General features: G+C 33.9%; 1 protein-coding gene across 1 annotated transcript in view; it reads left to right on the forward strand.

Moving 5' to 3' along the window:
• DACH1 (dachshund family transcription factor 1) overlaps positions 1–23,408 on the forward strand; it is a 435,821-nt gene that overhangs the window by 172,679 nt on the left and 239,734 nt on the right. Inside the window, exon 2 of the mRNA XM_062195305.1 lies at positions 13,882–13,997. Within this exon, the coding sequence (XP_062051289.1) occupies positions 13,882–13,997 (116 nt within the window). The remainder of the gene's footprint in view (positions 1–13,881; positions 13,998–23,408) is intronic.

The raw sequence follows: 23,408 nt of genomic DNA on the forward strand, positions 1-23,408 counted from the left end.
ACAAATGCATAAGATGGGAATATATCATGAATTTTCAAATAGCTACCAAATTGTTCCAATGACATTTTTTGAATAATACAGCCTCCCAATGACATTAAATGCAGTATTTAGTGATTTCATATATAATTATGCATGTATAGGAAAGATTATATTAGACTAAGTTGTGCTGTTTTAGTCTGAATGGAGTTTATTTTTGATTATCTAGAAGCCTAGATTAAATCACATGATTAGAAATGCAAACTATATCACGGAAGTGTGAGTTAAATTTTCAAGTACATGTGTCTAGATTTTTAAACCTAATTCAAAAGTGTACATATTTGGTTGATGATTTCCAACATTACAGACCACCATCATTTAAAAAATTTATGGATTATTCTCTTTCCAATCACATCATTTTGAAGAGCTAAGACACAGAGTCTTTGATTATAAGTAGAATAATGCAAAGAAGGCAATAACTCAGAAACCTTCCACTTTTTATCATCATGACCACGTTAGCACTGTACAACGTACTCAGACAATCCATAGTCCCATTCTTTCAGATACTTAAATAACTAAAGAGGCAATGAAGATTCTGATGACCACAGATCAGCAATGATCACCCATTCCTCCTTTTACCTATTCATTCATCTTTTTTCTCAATAAATAGTGAATCCCTGCTGTGTGTCAGAGCTGTTCTTACATGCTGGGTTTATACAAGAGAACAGAGCTTTTAAAATGCCTGCCATAATGAAATCTGCAAGGACAGATAATTATCAATAAGCAAATAAATTCACAGTACTTCAGAACAATGCTCAAGATTAAAAGCAATGAGGGTGCAAGAGGGGTGTTAGTAGGTGGACCAGGGCCACTTGGTATGGTGATTAGGAAAGGTGAGACATGGGAATGATTTACTGCAGAACATTCTAGGAGTAGCAATAATATGTGCAAAGCTGTGAAGACAACTATTTCATTTTTTAAAATAATAAATGCATCAGAATTGTGGAATATAAATGCAGCCTTAAAGGTAAATTTCAAAAATCACGTAGGTATGCCTATTCTGATGTAAATTTCTTGAAAGCTGAAAGATTTGTATCATTAGCATGGCGATTCAGCATGAACTTTTGCTCAGGTAGTCCTGGTTGCATCAGTTCTGCTACCTTAGCATGGTGTGGCCTATCCATGTTTCTTATTCTCTCACCAGGAACCATTCCATTCACCTGTAAAGTGGGTGTAATAAGGGCAGGCATCTTAGAAACTATCCTTGGGACACAGAGAGTCTTTGTAAGCATGACATTAATGGCAGAAGCTATTAATAAAATTATGTGCAGTGCCAACGTGATGATGATGATAAAGTGGAAAGTTTCTGAGTTACTACCTTCTTTGCATTATTCTACTTCTAACTGAAGACCCTGTTTGTGTCTTGGCTCTTCAGAATGATATGCTTAGAAAGAGTATAATCCATAAGTTAAAAAAAAGTTACTGTGAAAATTAATTCATATGATACATAACAAAGTATTATGATTAGAATCGCATAGCAAATTCAGCTATTATTAAGTCTCATGATTTTAATCTCTGACTTACAAAATTCTGAGCACATGGAATTCACAAGCTCTCACTTGCTAAATATGAATTCTTTTCTTAGAAAATTCTTTGGAAGATTTGTTTATTTATTTGAAAATCAGAGTTACAGACAGAAGAAGAGACAGAGGTCTTTTACTTGCTGGTTCAGTCCCCAGAGGACTGCTGGTTCACTCCCTGGTTGACTGCAATGCCAGGGCTTGGTCAATCTGAAGCCTGGAGCTGGAGCCAGGAGCTTTATCCTGGTCTCCCTTGTGGGTGGTTTGGACTGATTTCCCAGACACATTAGCAGGGAGTTGGATCAGAAATGGAGCATCTGGGACTTGAACCAACACCCACATGAGAAGCTGGCATTGAAGGTGGTTGCTTAATGTGCTGTGCCACAATGCTGTCCTCAAAGTCTGAATTTTATAACAGATCATGCATTGCTCTTCTTTGAAAGCCTCATTCTAAACATTGCAGTAATTTGCCTTGCCTTTTAAAATATGATCTATAGTTTTCAGGTCTACTTCTTCTAGCTAAGTTAGCACTTCTGAACCACAATAAGTTGTCATCAGATCTACTATCTGTGCTCCAGGATTTTGAGGGTAGTTTGTCAGAGACTGAGGCAAAGTTTTAAGTACTAACAACATCCTTTGAAGCATTCAGATAAATTGGCTGAAATATTTAATTCTGTTTTGTGTTTTAAGAAATCAAAATACAATAGCTGTAATTTCCTCTACTTTTTAATGTAATGTAGGACACAGATTTAATCAAGAAAGGATTTTTCATTTTAAATAATGAGAAAAGCTTTGCTTTTTGTTCTTAGTAATATTATAGTTCAACACATTTTTCTTAGTTTCCATATTTATAAAATGGAAATAATAATTCCATTTCACAAATTTCTTTGAAGTAAATGAAATAACATAAAGTGCTCAAAAGAATTCCTGCTTTATAGAAATATATCATCTCCAAATATAAGCTATTATGCATTAGTCAATTTAAACAACACTACTAAAGCAATGCATTTGATTATTTTAGATGACTATTCAGCTACAAGTAAATAAGGGGACACAGAAATTCTTATAATGATTAGGATTTTAAAAGCATCTTCTTAAAGATTTATATGTAAAATGCATGCAATCTGTTCCTTTTATGTAAATAAAATATTAAAGTAAAATAAAGTATAGCACTTGAAATAAAAAGCAGCTTCTGCTCAGTGTTCTGGGGGAAAAAAACTCATGATAAAATAATATGTAAGCTTCGGTGCAGCCTCTGCAGTACAAAATAAAGCCCTGGGTATCCTCATTTCTCACTGTGAAAAAAAATATGTAAGCTTGAAAAGACAATTGCCAATGTCTTCTCCTACTCTGTGGTTTGGGTAGTTTGTGTCACAATTTTTTATACCTAAAATTAGAATTAAGAGGCCGTTCATTTAAGCAAACAGTTTCATAAAGTATTAAATAGCATTCAATGAATATAAATTATATTAATAGCAATGTTTGGTACTTACATAACATCTATGTCAGGTAGCAAATTAAACAAGCTATTTAATCTCTGCAGACTGCAGATAGCATATCTTTGTCTTAATATCAACATTTCATTAATGCATAGGTCTAGAATCCTGGAGGAGTATCAAAAAGTACAGTAAACTACTAAAGGGTGATGAGTTAGTTATTAGTTAGATTCAGATTTCATGTATATTAGTTGATTATATAACACCAAGTAATTTTTAAATTCCATTAAATAAGACATCATAACATAGATGTATTTAAAGTTGCAAAACAAATTAGGATGTCCTAAACCAGTTTGACTAAAAAAATCAATGCCTACCTCATGTCCATAACATCCCTTAAGATCAGAAGTATTGAGAAAATATGGAGAGATAAAATATGACCTATAAAACTATTAGAGAATGCTTATGTGCTGGGTTGTGTAACATAATCATTCTACCATATGAAAAATGGACATGGGTTTGAATAATTCATGCTTCTTTACAGAAGTGTGTGTGTGTGTGTGTGTGTGTGAGAGAGAGAGAGAGAGAGAGAGAGAGAGAGAAAGAAAGGGAGAGAGGGAGAGAGAGAGAGACGGAGAGAGAGACTGAGCCTCTATGGATGTCTCCTTACTTGGTACCCTTTCCTCTTCTTCAGGTGACTAACTCGTGCGTGCTCACACCTTATCTTTCCTGTACTACTTCCATCCCATAATGGTGTCCCCAACACTCTCTTGAACATTTTCTATAATCTTTGACAGGATTTACTGTGATTCTGTATATACCTGTCTATTTCCTCAAATAGCTTGTGAGCTACTTGAATTTGGGAACAGTATTTTATTGGTATTTTCAACACATTTTGTAAGGTGAGGCACATTGACATGTTCATTTAAAGCTTGTTGACAAAATCAATAAGCAGATGTGCTACAGTGGTGTCACAGCATGGATCAGACTGCCTTGGTTCATAAACCGGCTCTACTATTTATCTGTGGGATGGTGGGTTAGTTATTTCACTTTCCAGTTTCTCAATGTTCCCAACAGTAAATAAGTTTAATGTTACCTATCTGAAAGGTTTATTATAAGTATTAAAAGAGTTAGGTTACATAGTGAACTTAGCACAGTGCCTGGCAGTTAGACAATGTAATATAACTGTAATGATTTTTATTATTTAAGATTTCAAAACAAAATGAAAACGTTTGGAAAGAGGATTGGAAATGGCCCATCCCACAGATAACAGATGGATATTATTCTAGATGGGAGCAGTGGGTGCATTTTGGGGACAAATTAAAGGTGATCTGCAAAAATAGAATGATGGTCAGCCATAGCCACTGCACATTGATGGATGAGTCTTGGTATGCACCATTGCAATAGGAGACAGAATACCTGCTTTTGGTTCAAAGTGTAGCCAACAGATCAGATCAAAGTATAGCAACTAGCTCTTGCTGAGAAGATCTAGTCATTTGAAATTCAAATGGAAAAATTACAAGAAATACAACTTTTTTCTTTGAGGTTATAAACCTATATGTATAAAAGATTAGTGTCGATATCACATGTTTTAGTCGGATATCTTTTAATATTAAATTTAAATTTTGTAGAATATTTTTTGAGGTTTGACAGGAACTGCTAGAAAAAGACTAGTAAAATGCTAGCTTTTCGCAAAACTTTAAGGAAGTCATCTATAATTGCTTCTAAATATTTCAGTAGTTGTCATTTAGTAGACTCTAGTATGTCTTTGCCCGAAATTGTCAGAAAAATGTGTTGTACATAGAATCACTTGTGGCCTAGATACTTAAAAGAAAATTGTGCGTGATTAAGAGATTAAAAACATAGAACTATCTAAATTAAATATGTCACTAAATGAAATTAGGGAAAAGTATGTACTCTGTGAGCAATATTGGTGTGTGAACGTATAATAATATATGCTACTGATATAGTGTTAAATATTCATCTCTTTAAAACTTTAAATTACATTAGATCCCTTTTACTTTCTCAAAATATTCATAAATTTAAATATATTTTTACTGATAAATCACTTGATATACTTTGTAAGGAGGCATTTACCATAATGTAAAAATTTCAAATTGAGGCAAGAATATATCAAGACTCCTGATTTTCTAATGTTTATGTTAAAAAATTCACTAAAGTATTTTAAGTTAAAACTAACATTAATTTTAAGATTATTAAAATAAAATATGAGAATAAGTCAAAGATCACTGAAAAATGGAATTAAAAATTTAGTTTATTGTGACACAAAAACTTTTGATTTTCTGGTATATGAGGAGCCTTCAAAAAGTTCATAGAAAATGTGTAGTATGAAAGAATTATGCTTGGATTTCAATTTTTTTTTCACCAAAATAACTTACCTTTTAAATCCACTCCCCTTGAACTTCTTGAAGTGCCCCCATGTTTATGAATTTTTAAAGAGTCTTAGCTTGGCCCTCATGATTAGATCCTAAAAAAACAGGGAAACTTTAGGGACTAGATTATTCCAAGTACATAATCTGCTAAAAAGGAACTCTCTTCAGTATTTTAGGCTACAAATAATTAGCAGTCAACATACAATTGTTAAAAAGTGGCTTAGTTACATCTCAGTATGTTTTCATTCCTGTATTGAGGTAATTCACTGTTAATAGCACCAACTGAGCTGAAATTTAAGGTATTTTGTCTTTGGTCTTTAAAACAGATTTTGTGTTATGTAAATTTATTGTATGTACAAGTCAATTTCATTGTTTAACTAAAATAGCATGAGGGCGGCTTAGGAGGGAAGGAGGTTTATTTTGGCCTATGGAGAAAAGGTTCACAGTCCAAGACTGGGCAGCTCCTAGTGCAGCAGTGGCAGAGTATGTGCAGAGGAACTATCAGATGGTGAGCTAGGAAGCAGAGAGGGAACTGGACTGGATTTGGCTTAATTCACCAACCTCTCTGGAGAACCAGCTTCCCAGTAAGCTCACCTCCAAGAGATGCTATGATTACGTCAAGTCTCCACCCTGAATCCACTGACATTTAACCCGTTAACCCTTAACGTGAGACTTTGTGGTTTAACCACCTGTGTGATTTTGGGGAGCTAAATTCTGTTCAAATGATAACACTAGGTTTAAAGAGTGAGAATTTTGTGGTTAGGACAACAATAATTCTTCCTCTCCAATTCCTATTTATGTTTTTGTTAATGATGATTTCAGCTTGCCGAAATCAAATAACCTTGTGCTTTCAGTAGGTACCCATACTTGCTTTTTTTCCACTGAAGAGTCAAAATCTGTTAAGTTAGGTGATGACTTGCTTTACAGACCTTTTCTTTGGACCCAGTTATTTCTTCCATTTGCCAGTATTCAACTCAACTGATGAATTTGTTGAAATACATTTACAATAATATTAACAGTTAATCTTCAGAGTATATTGATTAGTATAGGGATGTAAGTATGGAAACCCCACGTTTTGGCATCTACAGAATGTGTGAATTGCTGTTTTCTTGTGCTTGAAGAATAATCCTCATGTGATGTATAGTACAACATAAGGGCATGTAACATGTAACGTGGTTATATTGAGAGATAAGGGATTTTCATAATTTGAATATAAACCCTATTGTTAGGTAGAACACACACATTTAGAGCATTTCTCTGACAAACTGCTTTGAAATAGCAAGTTTTATGATGAACTAAGTTTGGTAAATGCTTATTTAACCGCACTCATAGAAACAAAGAACATTTGCCTAGTGAAAGTTCTGAGAACTTGTCCCACAAAAGAAAAATATTAAAAGCCTCAGGATTTGCCAAGTTCTTCCATAAATCATATGCAGATTTAACTACCACTTTAAGTTTAACTCGGCATTTCCCAAATTAATTTGAGCACAGAAACTTATTAACATACATTAAAGTTTTTTCCCACTAAAAATTTTTATTTTGTTTGCTTGTAGATGTATGTACATAGTTAAGAGAATGCTGTGTTTTGTGCTCCTGAGCCAGTTTGCTGAATGTACCCTACAGTTGTTTGCTGATGATAGTTTTAAGAGTCTGCCCTCTGTGTTTTGGTCAATGTAGAGAATGATCGCTTTGGTGGACTTGTTCATAGTCCATTTGTACACTTGTCAGGGCAACATAACTACAGTAAGACAAAAAGTTCACACAAATGTGGGACAGTGACCAAGTGACTATACACGTTGCTTGTTTTCAAAAAGAGTAATGTCTCCTTTCATGTTTTACCAGCTACAGGTGAGAGTGTCCCATGCACAGGGAAAAAAACTGCTAATCAGCGAGCTTCTGGGTTGTTTGGATTAATCCTTGCCTTTCAGAAAGCTGAAAAAAACAAAACAAAACAAACAAACCCACCCAATTGATTAACAAGTTAACAGTATCTGAGGGGGAAATTATGCATTTTTAAACTGAGGGTTATAAATCAGCCAGTTATTTTGATGAAATATAGTTATACAAACATTAATCTTAGGATATCCTTTACAAAATCGATGGATCTATTGCCTGAAGTTTAATCTGGAAGATGTCAGTGATTATTTGTTGTTTTCATATTTTAGATTCATGTTAGAATTCTTGGAAAGGTAACATTTTTACATAGAGCCATCTGCTTTTTAGCAGCTATCTTGAAACACAAATGGAAAGGGGAGAACTAGTAGTGGACAAATTATATATGGTTGCTGATGTAGGCGGTGGTAATCCAAGCACTGATAAAGTTTAGCAAGTATCACAGGTTGCTTACAATGAATTCTTTGGAAAATATGATCAATCAATGAAGTGTTAAATTAATTTTAAACGTTCATTTTTATATTTTAAACAAAATATATGAAGGTACATAAAACATTTGTGGAAAATGGAATTAAAATAAATTTATTTTTGTGCGAATAATTTTGAAATCCATGATTAATGTTTTTATAATGGGCATTTTCCATGAACTTGTTGAAGCTCCACTGAATTGCTTAGGAGACACAAACTAAAACCATCAGATGTAGGAAAATATGTGGTTATCCATTTAGAGATAACCACTTTTAATATCATGTTTCTTGTGAGTCTTCTGTCTTTATATATTTATTATTTGCTTTACTTGAGTTCTCTATCCTTCTTCCACTGTAAAATATCTGTATCTGTAGATTTTTATCTAGCTTTTTTACATTGCTTATAATATCAGCATTTTCCCATGTCATCATAAACTTAGAAACATCACTCTTCATGATCCTATAATGTTCAAAGGAATATGCAACTCCTTAAGTAAATTGTACCTTTTTAATAAGAAATAAATTATATAAATATGTAACATAGTGGTATATAAACATAATGTAAAGTACTCACTGATCTTGGTTTTATGAAGTAATTTACTAGGGAAAGAGTGTATGCAGTATGTAGTAGCACAGAGTTGGAGCTTCCTGAGGTGAATAGGTTAGGGAGGGCAAATGAACTCTTTTAGGTTAACAGAGCAAGCTGATTTCACTCCTAAATGCTTGTTTGTGACTAATGACTAATGTCAATGTTCATTTACTGCCACGTATTTTTCTATTGCACTGTTACCCCACAGGGTAACCCCTTCCTCTTGAAAGAAGGGCTCAGTCTATTCTTGCATGTCAGGCCTACTGCTTGGATACAGTAGCTCTTTTTTCTTGGATAAATGAATTAATGAATGGTTGAGTGGCACTCTTCTTTCCTTTCTCCAAGCAGTTAGGATTTGGACCCCAAATTTCTGCGGGGTAACTACTTTCACATTTCCTAATTTGTAGCCATTGTAGTCTCTGGCTTAACTTGTTTTGTTTTTGTTTTTGTTTTTGTTTTTTTCTTTTTTGCTTCAACTCTCAAGGAGAGAATTGAACTTAATTTCTCAAAAAAACTACTAGAGTTTAGGTGAAGATGGTATTTTGGAGAAAGTTGGTGATTGAAAAATCTGCAAAATATCTTCCCTCTAAAATTTCTAATGTTTCTGTCTTTTAATGCACTTAGCTTCTTGTTATATTATATTCAACTCTTTTATTGTTGTTGTTACCTTAGATTAAGGCTAAGGAGAGTTGGTGAAGTTTTTATCCTTGAGGGAGAGAGACAGAAATTAGCCTGAGATTGATTTAGGGATGTGAACTACAAGACAAAAGACCGCCAGGTGATCTGTCAGGAAAAGAAACCCTTTTTACTCAGAACAGAAGGCAAGGCTGTGTTGGGGAGAGTTCTCAATGTTTGGGACAGAAAGTACGGGTTTGGACACCTCTTAGCCATTGCTCTTTTAATGCAGGTGGTTGAAACTGCTAAAGGCTGTATTCTGCCTAATGCTTGAAGCTAGCAAAAACAAATTAATAGTCATAAATTTTGATTTATTCAAGCTATTAAGTCTGATCATTTATTTAAGTGATGTCTTCTGTTTGATTCCAAGTAGGAGATTTTAACTTACTCTTATCCTCTGAGGAAGAGCTCAAACATTGTGCATAAGGTTGGGTTGAAAAACTATTGAGGCAATTGATTTTTTTCAAAAGAAAATATTTTTGCTAAGTGTTTCACTTGCTGTATTTGGTTAAGTTTTTTTTTCCCTCTTTCCAAGAATAACTGCTTTTTTTTTTTTTTTAAATTCACTTCAAGTTCTATTGTGTGGATGCTTCTTGTTTATTTTGTTGGAACAAAAGTAGCTTATTTGTAATGAGACATTTATTGAAAAATTCATGATTTAATCAGGTATTCAGAAAAGTTGGTTCAGGGAACTTGATCAAGGCCACACATTATAGTAAATTGATAGATGCCATCTTATAGCCAGATCTATCCAGGTCATACAATCTGTGCCACAGAACTACATATGTCTCTTGGAAATTCCCTAAAACGCTTTTGAATGGAATTTAAATATTTATATATTTTACAATTAAGTTATCTTTCCTTGAAACCCTCTAGAAGTTAGTGATCAAGATTGCAGTAAGGGTAAAATACAAGCGTGTCAATCATGGGACCATACTTCAGGTCACCATGGGCTAAAGGGCTAAATTCCTGTTAATTACAACTTCCCTTTGGCCAAGAAGTTGTGAATAACTTTGAGAAGTTCCCTTTAGTCTAGTTCTTAGGCAAAAGGGTAAGTGAGTTGACTTTTCTTTCTAAATCTTTTCTTTCAGTTCCTTCCATTCTTTACTAGGTATCCAAGCTCTCACCTAATTGTAAAGTAAGCCCCAGTAGGGTGTTAGTGGATGGCTTTAGGGTGTTACCACCACCAAGGGTATTTGCATTTTAATGGAAGGTTTTAAAAGAACTTAAAGCTTCAAGACTGAAAGCAATAAATCTCTATTGGTGGAGTTTGAGGCAATGTGATAGATTGGGCTGCAGATATCTGTGCTGAAAGGAGCCCACTGGGTCTATTCTAATCACAGCGTGAATTAAAGTGTTCCTACTTAGTAGCCTGACTTCTTTGACTTCCAGTGAAAGCTGTGAGGACAACTCCTGTGGCCTGAATAATAAAGTGCTCCTAACTGGTTTTATTTTCTTTACAAGCAAATTTAAAGGGATAAGAATTACAAAATTTTAACTTCATTTTTCTTTCCTGCTCTTTCCATAGTATGTTCCCAGTGATCTCCTTAAATCTCCTTTCTGTTTCTCTGGACTTGAGATGCATACGTTTAGACTCAGTATTCCAATATTATCTTTGTGACTTACTTTCATTTCCTGGAAGCTTTGTGACCACTGGAATTGACAAGGTAGAATATTTGAGGAATTTGGGGGAAATAGCTTCACGAAAAGCATTAAAATCTGTTAAATACATAAAGTAAGCCAGAGATTGAGCTAATGTCTTTGGGACACAGAAGCATATTTTATGCACTTTCTGCCATGCAATCTTAGGAGTGAAACAAATAAACAGATTATTATGATCAGTACAGAGTTGTAATAGAGTTGTTCACCATAGGCTATGGACTATCAGTACATAGAAAGACTATTAGCTAGAAATTGTAAGTGAGAAGGAAGATTAAAGTTCAGTCAGGCAGAATGGAGCAAAGGATGGATTGTTGTTAGAAAAGAGCTTTGGTGACAAAAGCATCTACAATGATCGTATTGTAGGAGACCAAAACCATGCAAGGAATTCTTGAGAAATGTAGCGGGAGCCGAATGTAAGGCATGAACATAGGAATAAAAAAGTGAATCTGGAAAAGTAGGATAGGACCAAATATTAGAGGGCCTTGGTATCATGGCAATGAGTATGAATCCAATAAGGGAACATTGCTCTCTTAATTTTTTAAAAAATTTTATTGATTTGTAAATGGAGGGAGAGTTTGGCTACACAGTGGTTTACTTTCCAAATGTCTACAAAGGCTGGGCCAGGCTAAAGCCAGGAGCTGGAACTCAATCTGAGTCTGCCACATGGGTTTTAGATACCCAATTACTTGAGTGGTTCCCTGCTGCCTTTCAGAGTGTGCATTGGCTGGAAGCTGGTTTGGAAGAGCCGAGACTCAAACTCAGGTACTCTGATATGAGATGCCGATGTCCCAAGTGGCATCTTGGCTGCTGCACAAAATGTCTGCCCCTTGTATCTTTAACCAAAATGGAAAACATGGTCAGTTTTGTATTTCAGAGAATCCTTCTAAGTATGGAAATTTGAGCTGTAGAGTCTAGGCTGTAAGGTAAGGTAGGAAAGGTTAGAGACAGATCTTGATAGAGTTTGGAAAGCTGTAACAGCAGATCAAATAAGAACTGAGGGATTGGCCTGGAAAGTAGGAATGGGGACTCAGAAGGGAAGAGATTAGAGCAGTATCTTTATAAGGGTGATAATGGAGTGTTTTAAGAGAAGGCAAGGACACAGCTGAGTCCTGGATTTTTGGCATAGTCCATTAGTTGTAATTTTGCTGAACCAAGGAAAGAGAAATAGGTTTTAATGGGAGTAGATGCTGAGTTCAGATTTGGACAAGCTGAGTCTTAGATTATTAGGGAACAACCCAGCAGAGATGTCCAGTAGTTAGGCATTAATCTATCTGAATCCCAGGAGGAAGATCTAGACAGCAGATGTATATTTAGCCTTTAGTCCTTAGCATCTAAGTAAGTGATGACAATGGAAGAGATCACTCAGGGGAAACTGGAGAGTATTGGGGACTGATGACTAATCCTAGGCAAATAACAAGAGTTAAAAAACCAACTGAAGAAGAAGAGCAATATTGAAGAATAAGGGGAAGCAGCCAGAGAGATACTTCAGCACAAGGAGCAGGAGAATAACCTTATTGGTTTTTAAAACAGACAAGCATGCAAACAATTTCCTTGCTCTTATTCCAAAGCCCTCATGAACTGGCCTCAGGCAGTAAGCCCAGCAGACTTGTTCTCTCCTCCTCTTCCTGTTTGATGTGTTTCGGTTCCTTTGAAATAATCCTGCACATCCATACACTTTCACTCTTTCATTCCTTTCTCACATTCTCAGTGGAGTGGGTTTTTTTGTTCATTCTTTCCTTATTTGTGCCCATTCCTTCAGCTTCCTCTTCTAGTGCTTCTATTACCATTTCTCTTCCCTGAATGTGGAAGTAAATGCAGCCTATATTACTGTTAATACATGGATTGCAACTTTTTTATGGGATAGAGCACATTATGGTTTGTTCCAGTTATTTCTGCAGTAGATTCTTACCCTTGGCAAGAGCATAAGCTCCTGATGACTAAGAATCCATTCCTCCAAATTAGCCTCCATAATGCACTGCCTTGAAAAAAGCAAGTACTTAGTAATTATTTGTTCAATACCCATCTCTGTTACTTACATAGAATAAAAGAGATAGGATCCTTGAATATTTTGATAATGGAAGGGAATTAGGCTGTGGCAACATGGAAATGCTTACTTATGAAAGTTGTATCAAACAGTTTTGAGATTTCTAGGCACCTGTTTGCCGGATGAATGATGGAAGAACATTTCATAAAAACACATTCATGATGCAGAGGCAAAAAGTAGGAAAATTAAAGCTAACATAGGGTGTTTCTAAAATTGCTACTATTCTATTCTTGATGAAATGTTCATACCAGGATAGTGAATGCTTGTTTCCTCTTTATCTCCTGCTTTCATAATTTAAGATGTTAATCTTGTGCAATGAACATGTAAAGGCAGATACTGCTAAATCTCAAAGTACTTTTATTTATCTGAGAGGCAGATGTAAGATGCTATACTGGCAGTTTCTCAGTCCTGCAAATAATCCCAAGCCTTTCCAATTAATTTTAGTATATTAAAAATAAGGCAACTTAGTGGGATTGTTCATTTAAATAGAATAAGGGTTAAATGATAACTTGACTTATCTTTTAAATGACAAAAATAAAGAAATTGCAAGACCTTTTCACATATTAGATATGTATTGTCATTTATCATCGAGATATCAGGCTAGCAGTGCGAAGTAATAAAACATATCATCGAAAAATGTGCTATAGGTCTGAATCACTCTTTCATTCCACCTCCCAGCTAACTGTAGTATTAAATCAAACAAGCAGAACATTTCCTTAGGCAGCCATTGCCTTTTAATTTCCTGAAGAACCTTAAAATATCATTCATTACAAGTACTACACATATTTGGTTTTTAAAAGTCTCATAAATCAATAGCAGGCTGACTGTAATAATTATTACAAGTTAGTGCATAATTTTCGTGCTGAAGGCTGCATGCAGAACTTTAGCATATGCAAACGAGGCAATTCAAACTGTGTATAGATATTAATATGAAGAAGCAGGTAACGAGGTGCAGGCTATGAATTATGCATCAGGAGTGGCTGATCTTCAATGAGGAAAATGAATTCAGCATGTAATCTAATTAGTGATGGAAGTCTATTACATCTAACTGCAAAAGCAACCGTCCTTGAAACAAATTTATTTACAGTCCATGTTACCACTTGAAACAACTTTGAAATGATGTGTAAGACAACAGCTTAATTGTAAAAATTTTTTGTTTGTTTCAGTTCTAGACCTGGAAGGCCTCCTAAGAGGACTCAAAGTGTCACCTCCCCAGAGAACTCTCATATCATGCCACATTCTGTCCCCGGCCTCATGTCTCCTGGAATAATTCCACCAACAGGTAAAAGTGCTACTTATTTATGCCAGAAATATTAGCAATCAGCCAATATCTTCATTTTTATATAACCCATTGTTGACACTGATATTTACACGCACCAATTGCATTTTATGTACAGTATGATAATGCCAACAATGACAGTTTACTTAAATATTACATTATGATTGACATCATTTTGTTCAAAATAAAATGAAAGGAAGTTTAACTGAACACAGTGCTAGAGTTATTTAAATTAATACTCGCACAAATCCAAAAAATGTAAGTTATTGTACCTATCTTGTTGTTAAGAATGGAAATTCAGAGAAAATCACACTTTCTCAAGGTCAGTCATCTGGTAGGTCTTAGTGGGCATCATTCAAACCCTGGTTCTGGATTCTAAACTTATTCTTGTTTCTATAAGAAGTCAGAAATAAATAGACATCCTTCTAAACAGAAGACTATAATATGCCAACTAGAAATATCTGCAATTTTTCTCAAACTTTGTACATTTCGGTTAGAATCATTTGCTCATCTTTAGTGTTTATCAGGAAGTGAGCCAGATTCATGAACAAATTAAACTAATACTGATATTGTCTAACATATATAACCTTTGTGTCCATCCTTGCTCTCATGGAAGTATATATAAATGTCATATAACAAAGCTAACAGGATAAACCTGGCAAGATGGAAAGAGAGTGTTCTTTTTTTCTCTGAATTTCCATTTTGTATTTCCTGTTTTCTTTGTAACATTTGTCTTTTTCTTTGCTCTTATCTAGCCATAGATAATCTGATTTCACATTCCTTATTTGGGTGAAAGTTCATCTAAGTCAATGACTATCTCTAACTCATCTTTATTTATGTAGCAATGTCTAAACATTTCATTCACTGTTGTGAATATTTACGAAGCAGTAGTTGAGTTCCATGTTGAGATATTTCTTCATTTTATATATTTAATACTTCAGCAAGGCATCTAAAATTCTTAATAGTAAGTAATTGAATTGAAATTCCCTTGGACACTTACATGTTATGTTAGTTTTGCAGATGAAAAATTGAGATATACAAAAGTGAAATCAATTATCCAATTATAACACAGGTGCTATAATTTCCTTTGCTTTGATTAGTCATATTTCTCAAGTAACTGGCTCCTCTTGCCTGAAATTCTAAGTTTAAGTCTTTGGAGAACAAGGAGGTAGTACTTGGTAAGCCTATGCTACTTAAATTTAACTAAATGAGAAAATTTCCAGTTTTGAAAATTTGTGCTTGATATTACACTTGAAAATGTTTTATATTACATAGGAAATTTTTTTTAATTTTAAAAACTTATTTTTTAAAATTTTTTAGAACTTTCTTTTAAAAAAACAAAAGCCTAAAATCTTTGGCATAATTAACTTCTCAATGAACTATGCTTTACATTTTTTTCAAGTGACCATTTAAAAGATTGTATTTTTGTATTTGGTAAGCTTGTATTTACTCTTAAGTATTGCATAATCAGTAATCCTAAGTGAAAATGTATTCTAGATCTTATCCCTATTAAAATATAGATTTCCAAATTATTTGCCAATATTTAATCTTTTGAAGTAAAGATAATAAATACTTTGTAACCAAAGCAATGATGAAATAAGATGATGCTATCAAGATTTAGATATAGTTACACCTCACATGATTAACACCACCAAGTAACTCTAAGGTAAGTGGAGTTTTTAAACTAAGGAAGTTCATAGGCCAAAACTGAAAAACAAAATCCTGTTTTTTTTGTATACTTCTTGTAAGATATTATACATCTCCCTGGCTAGGTGAACAGAAACACTGAAGATGGCTTCAACTTAACTCGTGATTGTGCTTAGTCACTTTTGAAGGAGGATTATTTTATGTATTTTTATTACTGTGCCGTTCTTCTCAAATGTACGTTTTACTATTGTTCTTGGTAATGTGGTGTGAATCCAGAAATCAGGACTTTTGTCAAGCTTACTAAGTATTTTATTTAAAAAAAGACCTTTCACAGTTGTCTTCTAGCGAAGAATGAGGCCATGGAGGCCTTTTAGTAGACTGGATTAGAAAAGGGGTTTGGACAGTTCAGTGCTTACGGAGCCTAGTGAATAGCTTTGGAACAGGTGATGTGAGCTCACTGCTGTCTGTTTTATTTACTTTCAGCTTTTGGACATGGGTTCAAAGGTTTGAGCTTATCACAAATTTGACAGTTGCACATGAATGGTGTTACGTTAATATATTCAACATGATTTCTTTTACTACATAGATTTTTTTTCTACATGAGTAAGTTTAGATTTTAGGGAATACAAAATAATGTCTCCATGTCCTGGGGAAATTTTAATTATATCAAAATATTAACTGCAAATTTGATGATGGTAAACAAATGTGATAGTTCTCAAGGAGTATAATGCCTTTTCCCTAGGAAGTACTTAGTGGATTGTGGGTATGCAATTCAGTGTCATTATGTAGACCTTTTTATCCCAGGACTTTATTTATATTTAGTACTTTTTTTAAAAGAGCAAGCTGTCATTTTTTTTCTTCCTGAAATAGAGAAAGTAAAGTTGTATTAAAAATTAATGAAAAAGTCATACCTCTGTATTATTGATATAAAGCTAACTAATTTCTACTATCTTTTTAACATGTAAGTTTCAATTTTCAAAATTTGTTTACAAAAATTCATAGATTCCTAAAGAGACTTATATTTCATGTTTCTAAAGCTAGCAAAACAAAGATGCAAACATAAACCTCAAAACATAAAAAAGCAGTCAAATATCCCCAAATCTCAGATCTTGTCTGGAATTTAAATTGTGGCCTACCTATGTACATTGATCTGTTCTTACATATTCCAAAGTAGTAACATTTGAAAAGGATAAAAAGATGCAAGTTTACCTTCAAATTTGCCTCACCTTACCCTGTGAAAGAAAATTGATCAACTTTGACAAATTTATTAACTACTCATTGGTTTGTTCTTAATCATTCTCTAATTTATTTGTGTTTTCTTTTAAAAAATGTCTTCTCCCAGTCCTTATATTATGTGTTTACAATCCAAAAACGCTTATAGGTTGCTTATGGAGATTTTGTTATTTTTATCGCTTGAGTGGGCTTATATATAATCCTAGAAGAGGGTGTGGGCAGATGGTGATAATTTCTAAAAGTTATGGTTGTCACTGGATGCCATAGCAACCAGAAGTTGAAATTAATGAAAGAAAGAAGGCTCTTTGTAGAGTCTCACAAGGCAGTACCTCCTGCAGTGGTCACTACATTTATTTTGACGGAGCACCTGTCATAAATCATTTTTGCAGATAAAGTTTAGAATGCATTCATCCTAGCAACAGAGTTCCAAAAACATTCATACTTTTTATATAGAACCATTCATACTTTTATAGAACTTTTATATAGAACATGTCTAATTTACAATCTAGGAAAGGGTTGTTTAAGAATTAAAAATATTTCCCTTTCGTGCCAGCAGTGTAATTTGTATAGAATATTTGGCTTCAGGTAAGAATACAAGCTTGTGAAATATAATTTTCTATCAGTATTAAGAGGTAATTTGTTGAGTCCCAAATATTTGCATTTGACATTAAAGGCAAAGTTATTCGATGCCTATTTTTTTTTTCAAATACATTCAGATCAAATGAATGAATGGTTTATATTTTTGCTTCCAGGACTTATCTTAGCTCTCATTGTCACCTTGGAGAAACACAACCAATATTCATTCAGGGTAAAGAAAACAAAAGTAAACACACACACACACACACACACATACTGTCTGATTAAAAGGTATGAATGTATACATTGGAAATTTATGACTTTAAAAGAAACTGGTCTAGTATAATATTAACCCAGAGTAAATCTCATTTGAATATTCTTATCTATAAAAGCAAGTTTAAAGAAAAATGTTTTCATGTAATTTCATGTAATAAAAAGTATCTTCAAAGTTTATGTTCTTGACTTTTCTTTCTAAATATCAGGAACCAGCAAAAATATCCAAACTGCCTCTCCTGTAGTATCAGCATTTGTAATGTTTTAAATATGTGAAACATTTATGCTTCTTGGAAGAAAATTCAGTTTGGAACTGCACCTTGTACATTGAGAAATTAATTCCACTGAATGTATTGTGTTCCATAGGGAGACTCACAAGCAAAGGTAACAGAAAAATGTAAAACAGTCACAAATGAATTGATTGTCTTCACTAATAAATGTAACATTCTGCTGAAGTCCTTATTCAAAGAGCAAATATGATAATACTATTTAAACCACATTCACACAATATATGTATGCATGTGTTTTTTTAAAGCTATAATTTGTTTTTTTATTTGACAGATAGAGTTAGACAGTGAGAGAGAGAGAGACAGAGGGAAAGGTCTTCCTTCCGTTGGTTCACCCCCCAAATGGCCGCTATGGCCGGCGTTGTGCCGATCTGAAGCCAGGAGCCAGGTGATTCCTCCTGGTCTCCCACGCAGGTGCAGGTGCCCAAGCACTTGGGCCATCCTCCACTGCCTTCCTGGGCCACAGCAGAGAGCGGGATTGGAAGAGGAGTAGCTGGGACTACAACCCGGCGCCCATATGGGATGCCGGCGCCACAGGCAGAGGATTAGCCAAATGAGCCACGACGCCGGCCCCTGCATGTGTTTTAATACTTTTACACCGAGAGGGTATTTGTGATCACCAAACACATTGAAGGAAGTATAGTGTAGCTATTTACTACATGACTCCCTCCATGAAAATAAATAGCTTTTTTCCTTTTTGGAAAATCAACCTGAACACTTCATCATGCAATTTTATGCAACTTTAAAACTTACGTTGAGCCCTCTATTAGTTTCCTGTGGTTGTTAATAGGAATTTTTTGTCTTCACCTTGATTGTAAAACAACAGCCGTTTATTCTGATAATTGAAAATACCAAAAGTTCAAGTTCAGCATCACTGGGCTGAATCTCCGTGTTAGCTAGGTCACATGCCCCTCTGAAGACTGTAAGGGCGAATCTGTTCTTTGCTTCTTTGAGCTTTTGGTTATTGCCATTCCCTAATTCATGGCCACCTCACTACAATGTCTGGTATTGGTGACCATGTTGGCTTCTCTCTCTGAATGTGTGTGTGTGTGTGTGTGTATTCTCCCTTTGCCTCTCCTTGTGAGAGCATTGGTGATTGTATTTAGGACAGGTTGGCTAATACAGGATAATCTCCCCTTAAGATTTTTAGCATAAACACATCTGCCAGAATCTTTCTCCATATAAAGTAGCATACACAAATTTCCCAAGTTAGGGTGCAGGCATGACTCTGAGGGCTGTTATCTACCTATCACACCCAACAAGTGACTTTGCAAGGTATTGCGAGAGGGCCAAATGTGATGTGGGAAACAGGTACACAAATATAGCCTCTGGGAGACTTCAGTCAATTTTGTTCTCTGGAGTATCCCAATGTGTAGAATATTGCCTTGAACAGAGCAGATATTCAAAACAAATATTTGCTCAATGAACATGGCTAATAAATATTTAGTAAAGGATTTCTGAGAGGAGTTATTATGCCTCATAGTTATAAACTTAAACACTGTGTTAATGCAGCTTCTGAATTCCTGCTAGGCACAGATAGGCTCTAAATTAAATATTTAAAGTCTAGAGACTAACAGACGTATACTATGTATATGGAGCCATTGGTTATTTGTTTATACATGATGCTGGCTACATTTAAGCAATATCACATGAAATTTGTATCTCCAGATTGATGTTCTAGAGAAGCAATATTTACAGAGGTAGCATGGCAATATACAAATAGAGAACAGATTAGTCTTTATAGTGCCTGCATATTTATATATACATATGCATATATGTCACCATTCTTGCACTGAATCCTTTAATCCTTCAAGATTAGACTTCTTATTAAACCCTTGGTATCATGGTATAGAGCTAGTTTAATACATTTCTGAATAAAATGTAGGATTTAATTTAACTGAATATAAATATGAGTTTTAGTAAGGAATTACATAAAATATATTTATTTCATTTACATGTAATATTCATTATAATACTGCACTACAGTCTAAACACAATATACTGTGAGTTTGTTACTAGTATAGAAATTCATAAAAATTTTTTACTGAGCTGTTAGAGCAAAGATTTATTATTTTTAGACTTAATTGAATAAACACATATTACTAAACTTCTGGACAGGCTTCTCATCTACTTAATTTAGAAGAAAATTACTGTCCTTTCATCCCTAATTTATTTCTCTTTTCCAAGTTTCTACTGAGTTCTGTAGTCTCTTATGCCTACACTGAACTGTACTAAGAATTATAATTTGCTTACACTTCTCTCTCAGTAGATTTGCAGTAATGAAGTTGCTAATGTCCTTAATTGGCTAATTGCAAGATATTATGTGCTTCTTCCTTAGTAATATGCCTCCTTTGACAAGAGAAGTTTATTTACAGTAAGAATAGAAAAAACATATTTTTGAGTCAGTTTTTTGACTATGAGAGTGGTTGTTATATAGATTAGCTGGAACTTTGTATATTATTCATTCATTTATGAAATTCATAGTGCTCTAATTATTTGGTTCTACATCACATGTTGTCCACTTTTACTTGCTGTAATTTTTTGACCAGACGAAGTGCAATAGTAAGATACGAAGCTCTTTTCCTAACAGAGAAATGTAAAAATATGAGTATATATTGTTTATTGAGAGGAAAATGGCCAACTATTAAATGTATGTATTGAATACTCTTAAAAGAGTTGTGAAACAGAGGATATGCAAAACAACGTTAACATCATGCTTTGTTTACTCTCTTTTTGTCTTTTTGAGAGGCTTTCCCCTTGGAAGCTAACTTGAAAGCTTCAACTCCTCTCTTTATAGTGCACTCTAGGTTTGTTAACATTGATTTAGCTGTACCCATGTTGGAACTTCTTTTTGTTTTCTCCATACTTTCTTAAGAATAAATTTCACTGCTTTAATCTCTCCTTTGTGAAGCAAAAGGATTGCTAGTTGAGAGGACCAAGATTTCTGGAGAAATTTACTAAAGGCAGTTCTAATAAAACATTGCATTTTGTGTCCTAAAACATTTATTGACCTCTCATGAACAGGTGTAATTCCTGCTGAAGTCAGCAGCTCAGAACTCAATCGGTTCCACCTATATGGGTGGCAGGAACCAAGTACTCGAGGCATTGCTGCTGTGTCCTAGAGTGCATGTTGGCAGGAAGCTGGAGTTAGAAGTGGAGCTGAGGGACAAACCAGCCACTCTCAAGTGGGATGTGAGCATCCCAAAGGTGTCTTAGCTATTGCGCTTGATGCCACCCTTTAATTTATTTTGTAGGCTTTGTTATATCTGATGCAAAACAGTTATAGTGAAAAAATTTTTCTCCTTCCCTGACCATTTCTCCTTTTGATAATCACTGTTGTTAGGGAAGTTTGAAGGTAATTTTGTAGTAAGAGGGAAGTAGGTTGAACAAGACCATCTTGCTTTCTTCTACTTATAGCAGTTGATGATTCTGTTTTATTTTATAGGATAGCTATAGAAAGTCAGTTTAGCAAGTTATTCATATTCATAAATACACGCTACTGGTATTCCTACTAGAGGCAGTTAACACAGATTTGATTATTACATGTTTACCTTTCAGGATGTAATAATATTGAATTCTTTTTATAAATCTGTGTTTGTAGGCACTGTTACTGTTGTAATATATGTTCAAACTGTCATATATTGCTTTCAGAAATATGAATATTACAAATGAAAGTAAACCTTAAAAATCTAGATAACTTTCGATTCATTATAGTTATATACAGAGCTATTTAATTGTTGGAAATGAGTTGACATATTGTAAACAATGAAGCTAATTTTCAAAATGGTGAAACTATAACCTAATTCAATAAATCAAATCAGATTATGCATATGCTTCTGCACTTCACCTAGAAAGTAGTCAGTATACTTAATGGGGGAGCTTTTTGTCATATACTTTTGTTGAGATATGGCTAAAGATATGTATACAGTAGAACAAACCATTTAAAGATCTTTTGTGTCACTTCACATTTTAATTAAGTTTGCTATAAATCTGAATGATAGAGAAGATTAGCATGGATTTCTTCCCCTTCCTTCCCCTCCACTCTCCATCTCTCTTTCCTTCTTTCCTTTTTTCCTAATTTTAGAATACACTGGGGGTTATGACTCTTCAAATGACATTTGTTTAAAAAGAATGATATGACATGACTTAATTTGGAATGGAGTGATCTCTTTCCTTTTCTTCCTTGCAACTTGCTAGCTATGTGACATTGAGTAACACTATGGCTTCATTTATTCACCTACCACAGATAGGTAATGATACCTAAAATATAATTTCAAAGATTAAATAATGCTAAGACTCTTGTCCAGATTTTACTGTTATATGCTAGCCAATTCAAGTTTTTTTTTGATTCCATATATTGATTATTTTCCTACATCAAATTACTTTCTGAAATACCTTCATCATTTATAATCCATTATAAGATTTGCCTTATCTCCTACCTGATAGAACAAAATGAACTAATGCATTACAATGCATTTTGCAAAGTGTTATGTAGAAAGATATTGTACCATGAGTTTTATTTTGAGGATTTTTCAAAACTGGTCTTTTGCCTTGTTTCAAATAGAATAGCAGTGACTTATCTTCTCTGAACACATTGGTTCTTGGAATGATGAGTCATTTTCTATATTTATAGTACCAGTTGTAATTATTTACTTATTTTTTTAGAAATTACTTTTGTATGTTTAATTATTCTTGCCCTGGTCTCATCCTCTTTCCATGTCAATGATTTTCTGAACTTTACATTTGCAATTTTGTGATTCACATTTAATTTAATGAAATATGTCTTAAATCAAACCTTTTGATAGAATATCATTCTATTCAGATAAAATATTTCCATTAGTTTTCATTTAAGAAATGCAATAGCTATGGTTAGATTATTTTTATTTATGTATATATATATTCTAATTATTTGCATATGCATTGGATATATGCATATGACTTAAAGAAAACACAGTGTTGAGTTTTTAAGGATTAGAAGGGATGTAACTTTTTGTTCAAAAAGGCTAGGCACATATGTTATTTTGGGTTAGAGTTGCAAGATTCTCTTTAAGCATGTAAATCATTATTCTCTTTATGTAAAATATTTAATATTAAATTCAATAAAATATTTAATACTTCTAGAAAAGCATTATTCCCTAGAAGCCAATTTTTGGAGCTATTCTTTTTCCTATTAAAACATCTATTTTCTAAATTTGGAACATTGTGAAGGTTTTCAGAACTCCTCCTACTATTTAGATAGCTTCATGCATCTATTAAAGCAATAAGTGACCTTTTTGTTATCTGTTATCTTATATTACTTAATAAAATTCTTCTATGGAATTATACTAGGGAGAGAATATTTAAGTAGAATTACGTAGAATTGTGTTGATTCAAATGAATATAAATGCAAGTATCTCTA

Source organism: Lepus europaeus, chromosome 6 (genome assembly GCF_033115175.1).
Source record: "Lepus europaeus isolate LE1 chromosome 6, mLepTim1.pri, whole genome shotgun sequence".
In the NCBI taxonomy this organism is placed as follows: Eukaryota; Metazoa; Chordata; class Mammalia; order Lagomorpha; family Leporidae; genus Lepus; species Lepus europaeus.